At 41.8% G+C, this 14,509-nt stretch overlaps 1 protein-coding gene across 1 annotated transcript in view; it reads left to right on the plus strand.

The window, feature by feature from the left end:
* Positions 1-932: 932 nt before the first annotated feature.
* LOC115576511 (NLR family CARD domain-containing protein 3-like) overlaps positions 933-14,509 on the plus strand; it is a gene marked incomplete at both ends in the record, with an annotated part of 105,287 nt that continues 91,710 nt past the window's right edge. The window contains 5 exons of the mRNA XM_030409048.1: positions 933-1,010; positions 1,376-1,467; positions 2,468-2,546; positions 2,686-2,914; positions 3,060-4,854. Of these exons, the coding sequence (XP_030264908.1) occupies positions 933-1,010; positions 1,376-1,467; positions 2,468-2,546; positions 2,686-2,914; positions 3,060-4,854 (2,273 nt within the window). The remainder of the gene's footprint in view (positions 1,011-1,375; positions 1,468-2,467; positions 2,547-2,685; positions 2,915-3,059; positions 4,855-14,509) is intronic.

Here is a 14,509-nt window from a genome sequence, read left to right on the forward strand (position 1 = left end):
TGTCCTGCCAAGTGAAGACTCTGTGCCGTTTGGTCTTTAAGATGTCAAAAGTTGTGGAGAACACTTGACAGTTTCTTGGAGCCAAACGTTGTTTGGAATAATAATTTCATTGGTGTGTGTGTTGCTGTGTAATCTTTGCTTCACACCTCTTGAATTTAGTCCATTAAACCACTGATAACCACTTACCAATCAGGAGCTGCGCTGTGTGATTCTGCAGCTCATCTTAGTTTTTAACATTTTCATTTTATTTGTTGAATGTTTCAAACATTTTGTCCTTTCTCTCTTTTTCAAAGGTCACTTTATACTTCTTGTTGAGAAATAATTGTTTTATGTTTAAATGTTCATGGTTGAAATGAATAATAGTCAATTAATGTTCAGTTGATGTGCAGATGAATGATTTGTGTTTCCTCTCCAGATGAAAGTGTGTGTGAGATGAGCAGCATGAATCAGTGTGAGGACAGAGAGGAGGGAGGCCCTCCCTCTAAAACCACTGGACCTGGACCTGGACCTGAGCCCAGCTGTGTGTCCTTCAAGAGTGACAAGTCAATAGATCTTTTCATTGATTTTAAAGGACAACCAGCTCCTGCTGTAAAGAGGTGAGCTGTTAATAACATTAATATGTGACTGATTCATGTTTTAACTGTGGAGAAAGATGTTTTTTGAAACCTGATGTTTATTTTCAGCTTCGTTCTTCTTCAGTTTAATTTATCTTCTCACTTTAGAAAGCTGCCCAATAGAACCAGTCTTCAACTCTTCATTTCACTTTATTGAATTAGTTTGGTCCAATATTCTCTGAAGGTTTATTCCTGATGTTTTCCACTATTTTATGGACAGAAGCTTCTGTGTCTGAAGACTAGAAAGTGAATTAACATCTCTGGTGGTCTTCTTCTCTGTCAAACAGGAGACCAGCCTCTACTGGACCTGAACCTGAACCTGAACCTGGACCTGAACCTGAGCCCAGCTGTGTTTCCTTCAAGAGTGACAAGTCAATAGATCTTTTTATTGATTTTAAAGGACAACCAGCTCCTGCTGTAAAGAGGTGAGCTGTTAATAACATTAATATGTGACTGATTCATGTTTTAACTGTGGAGAAAGATGTTTTTTGAAACCTGATGTTTATTTTCAGCTTCGTTCTTCTTCAGTTTAATTTATCTTCTCACTTTAGAAAGCTGCCCAATAGAACCAGTCTTCAACTCTTCATTTCACTTTATTGAATTAGTTTGGTCCAATATTCTCTGAAGGTTTATTCCTGATGTTTTCCACTATTTTATGGACAGAAGCTTCTGTGTCTGAAGACTAGAAAGTGAATTAACATCTCTGGTGGTCTTCTTCTCTGTCCAACAGGAGACCAGCCTCTACTGGACCTGGACCTGAACCTGGACCTGAGCCCAGCTGTGTGTCCCTCAGAAGTGACCGGTCAAAGGATGCAGGCATCAATTTTAAACAAGCACATTCCTCAGACAGACAGTAAGTTGTTGTCCTGTTGCTCTCTGTTGATGTTTGTCCTCATTAAATCCAGTCTGACCAGTTGTCCTGATGGTCTTCATGTTCTCAGAGTGATGATGGAGGTCAGAGCAGGATTAGTATTAAAGGACAGGTTCACATTTCTTCATGTCCGTCCCTAAACAACTCTGACAGGACAGTGTTCCTCCTGTGGACAAACAGCAGTGACTCACCTCCTGCTGAAATCTGAGCCTGCTGCTGAGGAGAGGAAGAGCTGTGTGTTATATCTGATGTTACAAGGGCCCGACCCATCAGGACTTCATGGGGCCGGTACCGAAACCCATATGAAGAGTAAAAAACTGTGATAACTGATACATCAGCTAATTAGATATAAAATATATATAAAAACAAAAAACCTATTTTCTGATCTCTTAAATATAGTTCGGACACTTGAGAAAAAGTTATGAAGGCAGAACATTTTACTGTTTTACAATATTTATTAGATATCCAAAATAATAAACTGTTACAAATATGTCTAAAGTTACTTGGAGCATTTTTAGACATAAGTATAACAAGTCATGTCTACATGAATATTGCTTATTTTTACAAATTATGAATTCATTATTATCTTTATAAATAGCTCATTGTGTCAAAAAGACATAATGAATCATTTTTTCATTCTCCAATGTTGGTATCTTGATTGAATACAAGTTTATTGAGACTCTGCACCAATTTGCACTGGACAGTTAGCATCCAGCTACCTTATGTTAGCTGTGTTGCTGTCCACAGTATTAAACAGGTCAAGAGCTGGAGGGACTAAACCAGACAAGCTGCTGAACCAACCCAGTAAACTGACTGACTGTTGATTCACAGTGGGATCAGCAGTACGACCAACACTTTGATGTCAGAGGAAACCATCTGATTCAATGATGTCATCAACACTTTAACTCAAAGGACCTTCAGCTTGTGTTTGTCTCTGAGTGGACAGACACAATGTGACTGATTCTTCATGATTCCTCCACAGAGTCGACCAGGAGAGCTCAGAGGTTCCCAGAGGTCCGTCTGTCCAGCAGCATCAGACGCACCTGGACTCCATATTTATGGTCTGTACATGAACAACAACTACTTTTACATCCAGTCTGTTCATAATAATCTCCATGCTGCACTTTACAGACCAGTGGTGAATCTGTCCAACATGGATCTGATGTTAAAAGTTGTCATTCATATAATAATCTGTTTCAGCTGCTGGAGGAGAACATTGTCACTTTTGTGAAGAACGAGCTGAAGAAGATCCAGAAGGTTCTGAGTTCAGATTACCCAGAATGCTTAGAGAGTCAGAGGGAGGATGAGGAGGTGTTGGACGGTGAGGATGAAGAGCAGAGGAGGAGCAGCAGAGAGGCATTTCTGAAGATCACACTTCACTTCCTGAGGAGAATTAAGCAGGAGGAGCTGGCTGACCGTTTGCAGAGCAGTAAGAGGATTTCTCTAAAGATTTAACATGATGGATCAATGAGACATTTACTGAAGTCTGATGATAAAGAATCTTCAGGGGAAGGAATTTGACATATTTTCTTTATAAATAACTTAATGATATTTTTTGTTGTGTGTTAATTTAGAACATCTTGCTGCAGTTTATCAGCGTAAACTCAAATCTAACCTTCAGAAGAAGTTCCAGTGTGTGTTTGAGGGGATCGCTAAAGCAGGAAACCCAACCCTTCTGAATCAGATCTACACAGAGCTCTACATCACAGAGGGAGGGACTGCAGAGGTCAATGATGAACATGAGGTCAGACAGATTGAAACAGCATCCAGGAAACCACACAGACCAGAAACAACAATCAGACAAGAAGACATCTTTAAAGCCTCACCTGGAAGAGATGAACCAATCAGAACAGTGATGACAAAGGGAGTGGCTGGCATCGGGAAAACAGTCTTAACACAGAAGTTCACTCTGGACTGGGCTGAAGACAAAGCCAACCAGGACATACAGTTCACATTTCCATTCACTTTTAGAGAGCTGAATGTGCTGAAAGAGAAAAAGTTCAGCTTGGTGGAACTTGTTCATCACTTCTTCACTGAAACCAAAGAAATCTGCAGCTTTGAAGAGTTCCAGGTTGTGTTCATCTTTGACGGTCTGGATGAGTGTCGACCTCCTCTGGACTTCCACAACACTGAGATCCTGACTGATGTTACAGAGTCCACCTCAGTGGATGTTCTGCTGACAAACCTCATCAGGGGGAAACTGCTTCCCTCTGCTCGCCTCTGGATAACCACACGACCTGCAGCAGCCAATCAGATCCCTCCAGGGTGTGTTGACATGGTGACAGAGGTCAGAGGGTTCACTGACCCACAGAAGGAGGAGTACTTTAGGAAGAGGTTCAGAGATGAGGAGCAGGCCAGCAGAATCATCTCCCACATCAAGACATCACGAAGCCTCCACATCATGTGTCACATCCCAGTCTTCTGCTGGATCACTGCTACAGTTCTGGAGGATGTGTTGAAGACCAGAGAGGGAGGAGAGCTGCCCAAGACCCTGACTGAGATGTACATCCACTTCCTGGTGGTTCAGGCCAAAGTGAAGAAGGTCAAGTATGATGGAGGAGCTGAGACAGATCCACACTGGACTCCAGAGAGCAGGAAGATGATTGAGTCTCTGGGAAAACTGGCTTTTGATCAGCTGCAGAAAGGAAACCTGATCTTCTATGAATCAGACCTGACAGAGTGTGGCATTGATATCAGAGCAGCCTCAGTGTACTCAGGAGTGTTCACACAGATCTTTAAAGAGGAGAGAGGACTGTACCAGGACAAGGTGTTCTGCTTCATCCATCTGAGTGTTCAGGAGTTTCTGGCTGCTCTTCATGTCCATCTGACATTCATCAACTCTGGAGTCAATCTGCTGTCAGATGAAGCGCAGTCAACATCCTGGTGGTCTGAGGTTTTCACAGGAAAATCAACACGTTTCTACCAGAGTGCTGTGGACAAGGCCTTACAGAGTGCAAATGGACATCTGGACTTGTTCCTCCGCTTTCTCCTCGGTCTTTCACTACAGACCAATCAGTCTCTTCTACGAGGTCTGCAGACACAGACAGGAAGTAGCTCAAAAAACAATCAGGAAACACTCAAGTACATGAAGAAGAAGATCAGTGAGAATCTGTCTCCAGAGAGAAACATCAATCTATTCCACTGTCTGAATGAACTGAACGATCGTTCTCTAGTGGAGGAGATCCAACAGTACCTGAGATCAGGAAGTCTTTCAACAGATAAACTGTCTCCTGCTCAGTGGTCAGCTCTGGGCTTCATCTTACTGTCATCAGATGAAGATCTGGACGTGTTTGACCTGAATAAATACTCTGCTTCAGAGGAGGCTCTTCTGAGGCTGCTGCCAGTGGTCAAAGCCTCCAACAAAGCTCTGTAAGTGTGGAGAAGTTTCTTCAGAATGCAGTAAATGTGCTGTTATTGACCCAAATAGAAATAATTTTTTTGTTCTGCTCATTATTCTTTATCCAGACTGAGTGGCTGTAACCTCTCAGAGAGAAGCTGTGAAGCTCTGTCCTCAGTTCTCAGCTCCCAGTCCTCTAGTCTGAGAGAGCTGGACCTGAGTAACAACAACCTGCAGGATTCAGGAGTGAAGCTACTTTCTGCTGAACTGAAGAGTCCACACTGTGTCCTTGAAACTCTCAGGTCAGGATTCATTATTTTATGTCATTATTTTTTGTAACATAACAATTGGAGCAGGTCTTGATCATACTCCTAATATAATTCGATTTATTTAAGAGACCCAACATGTCCCCCACGAGCAAGCACTCAACACAGTGTTGAGAAAATACTGCCTTTTAACGGACAGAATCCTCGAGCAGAACCGGGCTTAGTGGTTGGCCGCCATCTGTCTCAAGTGGTTGGGTTGAGAGAGAGTGACAGAAGTCCCATTCACATGGAATGTGGGGATGGTTTCATTCTGCCTCTGATAATTATGTTATAAACATTAAACCCTTAAACACAGATGTGCATTGAATTATCAGGACTCTCAGCTGATGTGTGATGTGTGTTGTTTTGTGTGTCTGCAGGCTGTCAGGCTGTCTGATCACAGAGGAAGGCTGTACTTCTCTGGTCTCAGCTCTGGACTCCAACCCCTCCCATCTGAGAGAGCTAGACCTGAGCTACAATCATCCAGGAGACTCAGGAGTGAAGCAGCTATCTGCTCGACTGGAGGATCCAAGCTGGAGACTGGAAACTCTCAGGTATGATGAGTCCTGCTGCAGCCACCGACAGTCAGTAGCCCCATTCACAGTGCTGCGCCTCCGCCTCCACCTCTGTGAGAATTTTTCAGAAGCTGTGAGGGGCGAAATTTTGCTCTGGTGCTGATCAGCGCATGTCGGTCCTTCACTCACCTCAATAAAGAGAAATGTCCCACAAAGCAACATAACAGGACCAAACAAAAGTAACATAGTAACTAGGGCGGGCGATATATTGAATATACTCAATGTATCGAGGCTTGTTCTCTGTGGGATGTAGAACATGACTATATCGTGAATACTCGAGTATACATTCAATTGTCACGCAGTTGCTTTTAGTCGCGGGCACTGACCTACAGGTATTTCTCTCTCTCTCTCATCTCTCCGCACAGAGAGATAAAACAAACGCACCTAGTTACGTACATCGCATTCTGTCGTGCGTGCAACGTCATACGCCCGGCAGCATGTAGCAGCAGAGGTCTAAGGTAGCAGCAGCAGCAGGTGCTATGAATTAATTCCCAAGAAAAACAACGCAGGATTCATCGACTGGCAGTGGTTTGGGTACAAGAGGGAGGACGTAAAGTATGCATGGATTAAAGTTCTCCGTCGCTACAACAGATTTCCGTCATTCAAACTTCACAGAGGCGACTTATGAGATCGATGTAGGTCGGAGGAGAACAAGTGTTGGCTGTGCTTTATTGACAGATTGTCACACTCTACAGCCAATGGTATCGTTTACAGCGTGTGTGCGCCTGACCAATGACAGTGTAGTGACCCACACAGGATGGGATATAAACACGGAGCATTGCTAGCGTTTAGCTGCTTAGCTAGCAAGGACTCGTCGCGCTGCTACGTTACCAATTAGTTTTTGAGTTTAGTCAACACGTGAGAACTCGTCTGACACGGAGAGTCTCCTGTTGTGTGTTACATGTGTGAAATAACAACTATAGTCTGGACTTTGTCTGCAGTGTATCTGTGTAAACGGCTTCAGCGTCTCTCCCTCCCCTCTGGCACCATGAGTTACCATGGTTACAGGAACGCCCTGAAACTTTACAATGATCAATGCGAAGTTTTTGGTTAGTTTGTACAAAATCATGAATGTAGCCTGATTGTAGCTTAATGCTGAAATCTTTTATTATTACATATAGAACAAATGTAAAGCCTCAGAGCTTCTTTGATTATTAACAGCATGTTAGTGATGACAGAAAGGTGATAACTCGCCATCAGACTGACAAGGCTGCAAAAGTTGATTTAGTTACTGTTTGTATGATGTATTTTTCTGTTAAACGATAAGAGGCTCGCTTTAAACATTATTATTATTAATAATAATCATATTATAATACAAGTAATCTCTGTCTGTCTGTGTGTGTGTGTGTGTGTGTGTGTATGTGTGTGTGTGTCAAATATCTCTGCGGATCAGGATCAGACTGACCTGAGACTTTCAACATGGCTGCTGTGTGGTTCAGTGGCGTCCAATTTAGCATTTGCTTGGACTGCAATGATACCGTTAATACATTATTTCATAAAAGCTTTACAAATTCCATGAGCATTGTCCACCGGAGCCACCACAGTCACGTGCGCACCAGAGCCAATCACTGCAGAGCTCAAGCCCACGACATACCTGAAGAAACAAGCGGATTTATACCTGCAGCGGTGCGAGCTCGACCAGGATTTTGCCGGCGGTTCGGTTCCGTTCTGTGCATCTAAACTGACTGTTGTGGATTAATGAGATTAAACAAGTCCAAGTCTGTTTGGGTCTGAGGAGATCCGGAGACGCGCTGTGGATGTTCGGCCCACCGCCCGAGTCGACGGAGCGGACGCACTGGCACGTCCAAAACTGGATTTAGGGTAAATAATGTCCAACACGCTTTTTCGCGAACATTGCCGTTACGTTTGCTTTATGTCTGGTGCAGGAAGAAACAGTAAAAATGTGCTTTTGTCACAAGTAGATTTATACCTGCAGCGGCGCGAGCTGGACCGGGATTTTGCAGGCGGTTCGGTCCCGTTCTGTTCTGTTCATCTAAACTGACTGTTGTGGATTGTAATGAGATTAAACAAGTCCAGACCGAGTCTGTTCGGGTCTGAGGAGATCCGGAGACGCGCGGTCAACAAAGTGGGATCGGAATCTGTGGATGTTCGTGTTTAGCTAGCTGCTAGCCGCTAACCGACCCACACGGCCCACCTACCGAGTTGACGGAGCGGGCACACCGGCACGTCCAAAACTGGATTTAGGGTAAATAATGTGCAACACGCTTTTTCGCTAACATTGCCGTTACGTTTGCTTTGTGTCTGGTGCATGAAGAAACAGTAAAATAGTGCTTTTGTCACTAAAGTGTTCAAGCAGCAAGTTTGGTTGTGGAGGGACATCGGCGGATGATTGACAGCAGCAGTGATGTGTTGGAGACCGCGACAGAGATAGCGAGTTTTGAGTGTTGAGAGATTTGTGACATATAGCGTGTTTGGAGTGTATAGTTAGTGTGTTATGTAATATTTGGTGTGGTGTGTTTAGTGAGTAGTGTAGTCGTGTTGTTAGGCAAACCAAGGAGGAGACGGCTGAATGTGGAACAGGCAGGAATGAGCTGAGGAGCCTGAGGCATTGCCTGCATTTAAATGTTAATAGTTTCACATAGCTTTGTAAATTTCAAAAACTTATACACCAATTTAGTAAACAACAATTATATTTGCATTATAACTAATGCAATTGGTTCATTAAACATATTTGTGGTTTTCACAGTAAAAAACCAAACTTTTTCTACTCTGATTTTATGTTATTTTGTGATTTTAGGTCCATAGTGTTAATATAGTACCTTAAAATGAAAAAATAACTGTACAGTCACACATGTGAGGTTGTGCTAAAAATAATTACACCAAGTAAGGCAAGGTAAATAGTTTTTAAGGTGAGCCAATTATATCCCTGACGTCCCACCTTCAAACACAGCCTCATTTGGCCATCCATGAAAAAGCTACTTAACCTCCCACTTTTCTATAGGAAAACATGCTTCCTACGGGCAATGCACTAGTAATAATAATTAATAATAATGATGATGAGAAGAAGAAGTAGAAAAATAGCGTACTGAAAAGTTCTATCGATGGTTGATTATTTGAAAGAGTAAAACTTGAGGGAAGCTTGGCAAAAAAAATGGCACTGTTGGTCAAATATTTAAACTTGATGTCTGCATTAGAGAACAGTGTGTGGGGTGAGGCTGTAAATCATATCTTATTTTTTCAGTACGTGTCAAGTGACGTGTCCTGTAACATGTTTCACAAATTACAAATTGGGAATATGACTTGGCTACAGCTCGAAAAAACATTTCAGTCAAAAGATTTTTTTTTTTTTGCTTTAATCCATGAAATCTGCATATATTAATGCAGTATGAGCAATTTTTTAATGTAGACACATAGAATCATCATACTGGCATGATTGTATGCATCAAAGTGTTAATTCAAGGCTAAGGGAAAATATCGAGATATATATCATGTATCGTGACATGGCCTAAAAATATCAGGATATTAGTAAAAGGCCATATCGCCCATCCCTAATAGTAACTGTAACTGTCTTTGGCAGCTTATATGAGGAAAAAAATACTGCAGTTATACGTGGAGAAGCGCCTGTCCTCCCGTTTGTCGTCTCGTCCGTCCTCCCGACTCTAAATCACATTTCTGCCTGAAAAACAGCGTCTGTCACTGAACAAAATCTTTAACTCACCAAGTGTTTGTGTTGAAAAATAAATCTCTGTGACGGTCAGTCCCTCCAGACAGAGACTTCACTTAACCTTACCCCAGAACACAGCCCCCATCCCCGCGAGTGACAGAATCAGACAGCATCGAGTTTATTGATGGTAATTATCTAATTATGTAATTTAGAATGAAAAACGTAACTTTGTCTCTTTTGAGGATGTTTGGTGGGTCAGGATCTCAATCATTACACATGATAACAGCATCCATATCATTATAGAGTATCCGCCGGTTTAGACTGACAGAAGGACATCGGGGAAACACCTTGAAAACAAACAGACCTCATCATCTGCTTCGTTTACTCCACCTCCTGTTGTTCAGTTCAGGTCAGAGAAAAGGCAGCATAGCTTGAAGCCAAGAGTTACTATTGAAGAGAGGAAGATAATAAAAACATATGAAGATCAGCAGAGGGTTATCAAAACATGAACATTAAATCTAATTTCCACCACGTCACTGCTGTGTTATGATATTAATGATAACAATAGACTCTGTATCAGATGTCTGATCAGAAAATACTGAACCTCAAATTCAAAAGATTTCTGTGACACATACATTAATTTAATTAATTTTGTCATAGAAACTCTTTCCCTGAACTGGAGAATCAGTGTTTTTGCCAAAGTGCTTGACTTTGAACTTAACATGGTTCTGACATGGATCTTTATCAACACTGGAGTAATTACATTCTAGATCATCACTGACAGTTTATTTCTGCCTCAGTGTGAAACAATTTACAAACTGTAACAACTTTCTATGGCATCAGTTTAAAGTGAACAGAAGATATAAAACAGACCAATAACAACGTTAGATGACATGAGGTTGAACATTCCTGTCACATTACCATAACAACAGCAGTGCATAGATGAATTTAAGCTGGGCTCAGTGGTGCCGTCTCGGCTCCTGTCATGAGGAAACTGTTGCTCCAGCTGAGTTTGGGTAGTTATCATTATAACAGCCTGCAGGGTCAGGAAAGTTTCAGTGTTCTGCACCACCAGCTAAATCAAATGACAGAAGAAGACATTCAGTGATCAATCATCTGCTTCATTGATTAACATGATATGTGAGCTGTGCAGAGCTGCAGCTCTCTACAGTAGTTGGTGGACCTCTGGTTTAATGCTGTTGTAATTTACTTCAGCCTGGCTCGTAGCTGCTGACTCAGTTTCACTCTCAGCTGTTCTGAAGTCGTGTTAAGGTGCAGCTGGTGGAAATCCAATGTTTCCTGATATTTTTTTTGCTAAAATAAAAGTTTTAAAATAACTGCATCATCCAGGACTTTTATTGTGAATGATTTATAGGAAGTGTTAAATGCAGGAAGATTGCGTGACAACGTTGCATGAATGGACTTTTAATTTCTCTTCTGTGGCAGCAAACAACACATTGTTTCAGTCACTAACTGAGTCTGTCCACACACTTTATGTCCGACTACAGTAATAACAGCAGCACTTTACTGTGACTGCAGCAACGTGCTCGTAGCTCTGTCACATACCAGAGAGACTCACTCCCTACCAACACAACACAGAGTAGTGTTTGTTGTCACAAGTTATAGAGCTGCAGCTAACAACTATTTTCATAACCCATTAATCACATTAAAAGATAAAAGTAGATTTATTTTTACATTTCCAGCATTTTATTAAAAGAATAAAAGAAATCTCTTACATTTTTCTCTTTAGTCTTGTTCAGTTCAACTTCAAATTGTAAAAGCAACATAAATGTATTAGAGGTGATGAAATGTCTCCATTATAAGATGCATCATGATGCAGAGACAGAGCATCATCAAGAGTCTGCAGCTCATGTTGATTTTTGATTTTTTGGCCTCAGCTGGACAATAAAGTTTCATCACAATGTTGCTCCCATGCTTTGAACTGTGGGAGGACTTCTGACTGAAGTTACTGATGTAGGAGGGATGTCTGAGGGAGGCAGAGATCATCTGAGAGAGATTAGAAAAAGAGTATCTTTTTAATCTCGAGACACATCAGATTTTATGAACTTGCTGTGAAGCACAAACTGGACAAGACTTCTGCCTCACAACAATCACTGATCACGTTGGTCATTTTCTCCTTAAGCTAACGTCTGCAGCCATAAATAATAACTGTTACAGTAGCTAATCAGCCGAGATCTGAGGAGGTGCTGTCAACTCTGCTGTCCAACTCTGAGAGAGGTGTGTGCAGCAGAGTCAGTAAATGTTGGATCTTAAAGCTGCCATGTGAAAACTATATTATTGTAGACATGAAATGGGAAAGACGCTGCAGATGGATACTGGTTTTGTTTGATGATGGAAAAGATGCAGCTTTTATTTTGCAGACTGCTGTAGTCTGATTATTGGAAGGACTTTCAGAATAAAAGATGAATTTAAATGATGAACAGTAGGTGTGTGCAGTGATATAGATCATTGAGGATGACGAACACTGAGATGCATCGAGAATCATTGACAGCTGAATCGTAATGGAATCGTGAGGCCGGTGAAGATTCACACCTCTAAAATGTTTGTTACATGAAGAATGCAAAAGTAAAATAAAGTTTGTTTTCTAAAGTGCACACAGCACTCCTTCATCCTCCACCATTGATAGTGGCCTCATGTGTGTTAGCAGCATACTGAGGATACCATCAGTCAGAACAGCTGCTGGCTGTGGTGTCATGGGGCATCCTTCCTCACAACGTAGTCACCATGTTGACTTGTTTCTTTGTTAAGTGACAGACACAATATTATATAATATCAGTTTGCATAGTAGCACAATTCACATGAAGCTCAGTGAACTCAGTACACGCCTTGTTGTTTTAGTTCATATCTGCTGATGTAAAGAGCAAATACAGATCAGGCCTGTACAATAAAACACAACAACAACAGAGCAGCACTTCCTCACAACATGTGAAAAGTATAAACATATTAGAGAAACACATGTTAAACATGTAATCTATTACATATTAAACATCTAATAGATTACAAAGGGTTTGTTGAGCCAGTAGATGAAGAAACATGAACAGTCCTACGAGGGGAGAACCCAAAGAGCTGTGATCCAGCAGCAGTCTATGTTCTGCTGCCACAAACTGAGGGACAGTGAGTGACAGTCAGCTGACAGTTGTTCATCTTATATGTGATGACACGTATTATTTAGTGTTGTGCTGTTATTGTCAGCTTTGGTTACAGTTATATTTATGTTGTGTTTTCATCTACTGTACTAGTCTTTACACTACAATGTTCTTCTTTTCTTGCTTTGGCCACATGTTTGTCTCACATCGTGCTAATAAAGACATTTTTTAATTTGGATTTGAATTTAGAAAATTAAATAAAAAGATAAATGTACATTGTGAATGCAGCCTGAGCCATGCACTGAGAATAAAAAGGACATGTAATATATAATTTAACAGAACAGATGTGCTCAAGTTTCTATTGTGAAGAAATAAAGACTTCACTTCAGACGATCTCTGACTACAACATGAAATATTCTAAAACCTCCTCTGATGTCCTCCAGTGTCTCTGCGCGTACTTCAGCTAATTACCCACCAGGGGGCGACACTGATCCATCACAGACCTGAGAGCACAGACGGAAGCTGTTTCTGTCTTAAACGTTGGTTGTTGAATTGAAACCTGTAATGTAGCCGGGCCCTAATCTAGTGTTTGCAGGAACAACAGGTTTATTAATGGATGAAGTGGATCAGGTCCAAAAGTTCATCCTGTCCAAACTTTTGTCAGTCAGCCTGTCCAACAAACAAATCCTGCTGCTCATTAACACACTGAACAATAAGTGAGTAAAGGGACAGACACTATGGATCAGTGGAGACAGGTTCTGGGTTTGAAACCTTTACTAAGTCACCGTGCCGAGTCTCCTCCACCCGTAGTGGCTCCGACCTGATTTCTCTTCAGGTCTCAGTGATGTGGTGCTACCGGGCCATGTGAGATCAGCTCTGCACATCTTGGAGCTGTTTTCTTTGAAGACTTTAATATAAAGTGCTGCCACACTTTTGATGACTTGGCATCAAACATGACATGAAGTTCTCATCACAGTAACTATTACTGCTGTAATATACATCAGATATCAATCCAGCACCAAACTATAGTAACATGAACATGTCAACACATGAAACCATGAAACTGTTTCTATCACAAACAGCTTCAGTGACACTTGTGAGGTTCTGGAGGGAAACAGTCTGGGAGTCTCTGTCACTTGGTTTTGTGGCAGAGGTCAGGAACCAACGTCCAATGTTTTCTGATTGATTTATTACGTATAAATTGTATTTGTTTCTTTGCACAGTAAAACAAAGCAGCAGAAACACAGCAAGAACAAAAATCAGACACTGCAGCTGAGATTCAGAAAAGCCCTCCAAGCTTCAAACAGGAATCGGACCTCAAAAGTTCTGACGTCCAAATACAAAAGTCCTATAATATAGAAACATAAGCACAAGTTGACATTGGATCAAACAGCAAGCGTAAGGTCGCCCACAGGAAACAGCAACAACATCCAATAAAATAAAGATGAAGTGATAAATCCAACAGGAGGTTTGTGTGTGCTCTCAGATGTTGTGGTCCTCTTTCACACACACCAACATCCTGTGGCTCACTCTCAGTGTGTGAGGAGAGTGGCAGAGGTGAAGAGGTTCAGGGAGAACAGGGAGAAGCAGCCTGATGGACAGATTGTGTTTCTGTGTATGAGAGTCATGTCATGTCCATGTTTGCATGCTGAAAGAGGATGTGCTGCTCTGACCCCCCTCCTCCTTTCAGGGTGGAGCCTGCTGGAGTCCGATGGTTGACACCAGGTCTGAGGAAGTGTGAGTGTCTTTTTACTGTCATTCATCAAAACACTGTGACATCACTCATTCACATCTGTGATGTCATCATCACACTGATGACACATTAATAACTGCAGCTGTGTTGTGTCTTTTTCTCTCCATCAGATTCCTGTGAGCTCACAGTCGACACAAACACAGTCAGCAGAAAGATCAAACTGTCTGACAACAACAGGAAGATGACGTGTGTGAAGGAGGATCAGTCATATCCTGATCATCCAGAGAGGTTTGGCAGGTGGCATCAGCTACTGTGTAGAACTGGTCTGACTGGTCGCTGTTACTGGGAGGTCGAGTGGAGAGGAAATGTTTCTATATCAGTG

This window comes from Sparus aurata, chromosome 24, assembly GCF_900880675.1.
Source record: "Sparus aurata chromosome 24, fSpaAur1.1, whole genome shotgun sequence".
Classification (NCBI taxonomy): domain Eukaryota; kingdom Metazoa; phylum Chordata; class Actinopteri; order Spariformes; family Sparidae; genus Sparus; species Sparus aurata.